The sequence below is a fragment of the Crocuta crocuta genome, unplaced genomic scaffold (assembly GCF_008692635.1).
Source record: "Crocuta crocuta isolate KB4526 unplaced genomic scaffold, BGI_CrCroc_1.0 scaffold1161, whole genome shotgun sequence".
In the NCBI taxonomy this organism is placed as follows: domain Eukaryota; kingdom Metazoa; phylum Chordata; class Mammalia; order Carnivora; family Hyaenidae; genus Crocuta; species Crocuta crocuta.
In genome coordinates, this window is record NW_027531894.1 from 92,740 (window position 1) to 99,481 (window position 6,742).

General features: G+C 55.4%; 1 protein-coding gene across 1 annotated transcript in view; it reads right to left on the reverse strand.

The window, feature by feature from the left end:
- AP2A2 (adaptor related protein complex 2 subunit alpha 2) overlaps positions 1–1,718 on the reverse strand; it is a 90,548-nt gene extending 88,830 nt beyond the window's left edge. The window contains exon 1 of the mRNA XM_077773385.1: positions 1,586–1,718. Within this exon, the coding sequence (XP_077629511.1) occupies positions 1,586–1,718 (133 nt within the window). The remainder of the gene's footprint in view (positions 1–1,585) is intronic.
- Positions 1,719–6,742: the final 5,024 nt, after the last annotated feature.

The window sequence follows — 6,742 nt, forward strand, 5'->3', positions numbered from 1 at the left end:
CGCGATAAGAGTCCCTGGGCTTCGTGTCCCAAGGCTTTAACCTGGCCCAGGTTCTGGGGTACTTGCTGCCCACGTGGGGGGCGGGGGGGCTGGTCTGCGTCCAGAGCCCTAAAGGCCTGGGGCACATCACCCGATAGTCCTTCCTTAACAAAGAGGGACCCTGAGGCCTGCGGAAAAAGGACGCCGACCCCCGACCCCAAGGCAGCGCCAGGTGACCACAGGACCCAGTCCAGACTTCGATCCCTCAACGCCCAACCAGGGCCCTTTGCCGATCTGCCACCACCCACCTCTGCACCCCAAGGTGAAGGCAGAGGGCCGCCCAGTGGGTTCACCTCCCGCATTGCAACGCCCAAGGAATCTGTTTGGAGAGCAGGTGGCCCTGCTGAGCTCGCCTTCATGAAGCCAGATGGCTTCGAAAAGGAAGCTTCCTCCTTATGGGGAGGAGGGGGGATAATCCGGGCCCTGAACCTGGTCCTGGCCCAGACCCACGGAAGAGACCTCTGCCCCACCCGGGCTCACTTCCTCAGTTCCCGTGAGAGGTCAGCCCCAGCTGGACCCTGACCAGGAGCAGGAAGGGGCGGGGCCGCTCCCACAGACCAGACCACCCACCCGTGCGCTGGTGACTGGAATCTTGATACGGCAGCTACCTCACCGCCCTCCAAGACCTTCCAAAGCACTGGGCCAACAGAGGGCTTCCTGGAGGAGGGGAGATTCCCAGGGCCCACATCCCCATGCTAGGAGGTACCCCTCCCATGGCCAAGCCAGGGGACTCAGACGAGCAGACCCTGACCCACCCCCAGCAGCCAGTCACAGGACTGGGTGATGCCCAGAGGCTGTAGGGACCCACACAGGGAATGATCAGATGCCAGCTCAGGCCGAGATGGTGGGCTTCTCTGAAGAGGGACTTGGAGTGGGACAGACATCCTATCTCCTGTCAGTGTTGGTTCTGGACTTCCCAGGCCTCCTGGGATTCCCAAAAGTATGTGTGTGTTGGGGGGGGGGGTCCCAGAGCCTGGTGAGACACAAAAGTGGCCATGGGAAAGACCCCATACTGCCTGCCTCTCGGCTCCTGCAAGCCCTTAGGTCATTTATTAGAATCAGGCCCGAGTCCACGCAGCCCTCCCTAACCAGGCTGTGCCCAGCGAGCAGCAGGCTGCCTTTATTTGTATGAAGTGCTTGGAAACAGTTTCATTTCTTAAGTCGTGTGAATGGGACATCTGTCACATATTAGCTACTTGCGGTCTCAACTCTGTTTCCGAGGGCAAGGGTGGAGCTGAGAGCCTCTTTCCAGCATCCCTGGCCACTGAGAGGCAAGGTCCCCACAGACACAAGCCCAACACTGGCATCATGAAGGAGGAAACAAAGGCTGGGGAGTCCAGAGCCTGTAGCATGGCCGTGGTGTCCAGGGACATCGGCCACCGTTGGCTGGCTGTCCTGGCTCCTCCCAGACTGGAGCCCGCTCAGGCCTCCTGTCAGGTTTACAAGAATTGCTTCCCATAATCTCTGGAGTGGGCTGCAGACAATGACCCTTCCAGAAAGTTGGGGTCAGTGGCCTGGTCCAGATGTGGCTAGTGGCCCTGCGCACCCGTGTGGGTGCGGGGACAGAGATGTGCCAATCCTTGGCACCTGGTCGTGCCGGGAATGTGGTCACCAGGAACGACACGCTTGGGGAAGGCCAGGCTCTGGGAACCAAGCATGTCCCCTGCCATGGACGACATGCTGAGCTTGGGGAATTCAAGAATTCTGTGCTGGGTGGTGTTTTGAAGGAAATGGAGCGCCTAGAGAAGGGGGGCAATGAGCCCAGAGTCCCGACTGCTCGTCTTGGGGCAGCAGGAAGCTGCCCATGCCTGTGGACCCTATTATTGTGCAGCCATCAAACTGAGCCCAAAGCCACACAGCTGGATTTGGGTTATTGCAAAATAACCACAGAAGTTGACTACCGCCTCTCCAGATGTCTTGTGGAAAACCAGCGTGGCCCGCGTAGGGTCCAGAGAGCCGGGATAGGGCCAGTGGGGTATAAGCAGGCAGAACCCAGCCCCTCCTTGCCAACAGCGCCCAGCCTCCAGAGCCCCTCTCCCCTCTTTGGATGAAGCTGTCCCCATCCTAAAAGATGCTATAATGACATCCTTTGTAAGGACTCACTTTGTAAGAGAATAGCCTGTTTCCTTCAAAGCCCCCTGGCCTGGCCCCACCCCTTGAGACCTTGGAAAGTCAGATCCCCAACATGAAGTCACACTCCGATGGTGAAGGCTTAGCCACCAAGAGAACACAGGAAGCTGAATTTATGCCGGCAGAGCTCTTCAGAGCGTTTGCAGGGTGAAATCGGAGTGAGCACACCTGTCCCATGGGGCACCCCGCGATCTGGGGCAGCGGACTCAGCTTGAGCAGCCGGCAGCCTGGAAGCTGGACTCAGGCGGCCCATGTTAAAATAGGGTGGAGAGGGGCGCCTGGGTGGCTTAGTCGGTTAAGCGTCCGACTTTCGCTTGGGTCATGATCTTGCGGTTCGTGGGTTCGAGCCCCGCGTCGGGCTCTGTGCTGACTNATTTCAGAGATTTCTTTTCTCCCAGTTCTAGAAACTGGAAGTCACGGAGTGGGCAGGGCTGGTCCCTCCTGAGGCTGTGGCTGAGGACCTGGCCCGGCTTCTCTCGGCTGGTGGGTGGCTGCCTCCCCCCTGCGATTGCGTCCCTGCCCAAATTTCCCCTTTTTACAAAGACAGCAGTCACACCGGGTTGGGGATCTGCCCACCCAGTATGAACTCAACTAATTACATCTGTAGTGACCCAAATAAGGCCACCTTCTTTTTTTTTTTTTTAATGCTTATTTATTTATTTTGGGGGGGTAGGAGCGGAGAGGGAAAGAGAGTCTCCCGATGAAGCTCCAGGCAGAGCTGGACACGGGGCTCGGTCTCACAGTTTGTGAGCCGAAATCAAAAGTCTGACGCTGAACCGAGTGAGCCACCCAGGCGCCCCAATAAAGCCACATTCTGATGGACTCCAACATGTGAACTTTTAGGGGACACGGCTCGCCGTGTAACAGAGCGTGATGTGAGCACATGTAGGAGCAGGATTTTGAGTCCGTGTCGCCTTTTCCATTCTTTTTTTTTTTTAACAATTTCCTTTTTTTAAAATAATTTTTTCAATGTTTTATTTATTTCTGAGAGAGAGAGAGAGACAGCATGAACAGGGGAGGGGCAGAGAGAGAGGGAGACACAGAATCTGAAGCAGCTCCAGGCTCTGAGCTGTCAGCACAGAGCCCGACGCGGGGCCTGAACCCACAGACCGTGAGATCACGACCTGAGCCGAAGTCGGACGCTCAACTGACTGAGCCGCCCAGGCGCCCCCCGCCTTTTCCATTCTGGCCGCTCGGAACATGGTTTTGATGCTGGAGCTCCATCTCGGATGGTGATGACCCCTCCACCCGCCACCGCACCGGCCCTCAAACCTCCTGTGTTTAGGCCATTGCCACCGTGACTGGGGGCTCTGTTAACCCGCACCTGGATCCCAATAAAACCTATTCCCATGCCTGAGAGTTCTGTCATTGAAGTTTCCAGGGCCGGATGCGCCATGTCAGGATGCCCCCCTCATCCTGTCCGGTGGCTTGTCTCCAAGACCACCTCACGTCCACCCCCGGGGGAGCTCACAGGGGGTCAATGAACGTCATCAATCAACAGTAGATGGCCACAGGAGCAATGCAGCTGGTGACAGCAGCCAGGGGAGGGGTGAAGGAGACAGCAGCCGTCCCCACAGGATGCTACCAGATCAGGCACCCGGTTCGTCCCCAGAGCAGGGATCCACACCCTCCAGTTTCCCTCAGTGACCTGTCAAAAAATGTACCCTTTGACTTTACTTTTTTTTTAACATTTTTATTTATTTCCAGGAGAGAGAGAGAGAGTGTGAGCAGGGGAGGGTCAGAGAGAGAGGGAGTCACAGACTGAAACAGGCTCCAGGCTCTGAGCTGGCAGTCAGCACAGAGCCCGACGCGGGGCTTGAACCCACGAACCACGAGATCATGACCTAAGCGAAAGTCGGACGCTTAACCGACTAAGCCACCCAGGCGCCCCTGCACCCTTTGACTTTAAAGGACAGACCGAGCACGCAGGCAGCCAGCTGTCCATCACCACACGGTGCTGGGTGTTTCGTGGCAAGGGCACGCATCCCAGGCCAGGGCCCACCCAGGACATATGAGCTAATGGAATACATGTCAACTTTAGGATTGGTGTCGGGAAAACAGCGTTAGGAAAGAAAACACGCCTACGCACACCAGTTCAGGCCTTTCCACACCACCGGATGGCATCGGTGTCCCGGGGCAGCCATGACAAATGACCACAAACAAGAGAAATTGATTATTCTCTTCTAGTCCTAGAGGCCAGAATTCCAAGGTCAAGTTGTCAACATAGGGTTGCCCTGGAGGCTCTGAGGGAGACTCTGTCTTTAGCTTTCTTCTAGCTGCTGGAGGCTGCCGGCACCCTCGGCCTGAGGCCGTGTCACCCCAATCTGTGCCTGTGTCACCTGGAGGAGGTCTCCTCCCCTGTATCTGTGTGTCTCAAGCCTCCCTCTTTTCTCTTACGAAGATCCCTGTCACTGGATTTGGGGCTCGCCCTAAATCCAAGATGATCTCATCCTGAGATCCTTAATCACATCTGCAGGGACCCTATTTTCAAACAAGGTCACCTTCACAGGTGCTGGGGTTTGGGACATGGACAACCTTCTGGGGTCCACCATTTGCCCCACTACACCACTAAGAAATTCTGCTCCTTTGGTCTCATCAACCACAAACCGCCCCTCCCTTTGGTATAGGGGTATTTTAAGGTTGGTTGTGGGATGATGAGAAGTATAAAACCTGGCACTGATGCCACAAAGCACACAGCCTCTGCAGGGCCACTCACCCATCACGGGCACCTGCCTTAGGGCCTGGCACCTGCCTGGTCTCTGCCTGGATATCTACACACCAGGCAGCATGTGATATGCAGGTCACAGTCACCGTGGCCGAAGCCAGGGTGGCAGGGGCTCGTATGTGAGACACAGACAGAAAATCTGCTGTGCTGGCGCTGGAGCTAAATCTGAAAGCTTCCACTGCACGTGGGCAGGCCCCGCTCCTTCCTTCTTGCCCTGGACTTTGCTTATCCCAGCACCCGGGGAGGACGTCCCCGTGCCTGAGCAGAGGGAGGGCTCGGCAGCAGGATATCCTGACGTGTGTCCCTCTTCCTGGACTTCCGGCTTCAAAACTAGAATGTTTTGAGGTTCAGGAGTGATAGTGCATGGACTGATAGTGGCCTGGGCCCTGCCCTTGGGTCAATTCCTGACTTAAACCCCCCCCCCATTAAAATAGGACAAGTCATGGGTTGCTCCTACTGGGAAGGGCCTTGCCTTTTGCTGACTTGCAAGTGAGGAGAGGCCCTGGGGCTCCTTGTGAGATGAGGGCACCCCACCCTCACCCCACCCCGGGAATGCACAAGCCTAGCCCCCAGCAGCCCAACAGCTACTAGGCACCTCCAACAGCCAGGTGCACGTGCTCTTGGGAGTGTAATGAGCTCCCCGTNAATCTGTACGCCCAACATGAGGCTTGAACTCAAGACTCTGAGATAGAGTCACATGCTCTGCAGACTGAACCAGCCAAGCACCTCACTTAGGGACACTTCTGTTTTATTTTTTTTTTTATGTTTATTTATTTTTGAGAGAGAGACAGAATGCAAGCAGGAGAAGGGCAGAGAGAGGGAGACACAAAACCCGAAGCAGCTCCAGGCCCTGAGCTGTGAACACAGAGCCCGACGCGGGGCTCAAACCCACGGACCATGAGATCGTGACCTGAGCCGAAGTCGGACGCTTAACTGACTGAGCCCCCAGGCGCCCCTTTGAGACGCTTCTGAAGCCATCTCAGAGAGGCAGCCTCAGGTTGGGTACCCTTGGCTTGCCAAGTGCACCTGGGGTGGGGAGCTCTGGCTCTGAGGGAGTCCCCAGCGCATGGAGGGGGGGTTCAGTGGGCAGCAGGAAGGCTTGTCTCTGCAGACCCCGGTGCTCCGCGTAGACATGTGTCTGCCCTCCTCTGTCCTCCAGCGCAGACAAGTAGCGGACAAGGAGGAGGACAGTGTGACGATGGGCCAGACCTGGGTTTGAAACTCAGAGCTTGAACCTCTGCCTGGGTACCCACGCCCGGCCCCGGTAGTGAGGGCTGCCTCACAGGCAAGATGGCTAGAATTTGGGGCTGAACTGGGTTTAGGGGCTGGGGTTATATGCTCAGATTTACAGCAAATTAAAATAATTAGGATTTGACTTATTGAAGTTATAAATTCAAAACTTAAGTTTTTAACCTGTTAAGGCCAATCTCACAAACCCTGTTTTTTCCCTTACAAACCTAGCAGATTTACAGTCGTTTTTCAGGGGACTCTCAAAATGTTTGGTCCCATCTACAAACGCAGTGAATTAAGAATTTCTAACAAATTTATTTTTTAATGTTTATTTTTGAGAGAGGGAGGGACAGTGTGAGCAGAGGAGGCGCAGAGAGAGAGGGAGACACAGAATCTGAAGCAGTCTCCAGGCTCTGAGCTGTCAGCACAGAGCCCGACGCGGGGCTCGAACCCATGAACCGAGGTCATACCCTGAGCCGAAGTCGGATGCTTAACCGACTAAGTCACCCAGGTGCCCTGCATTTCTAAGATTTTAAACTGAATTTATATATTATCTTTTATTTCCTTTTAAAGTGCTTTAGCTTGTCTGAATTGACAACAAAATCTTGGGTGCATCAA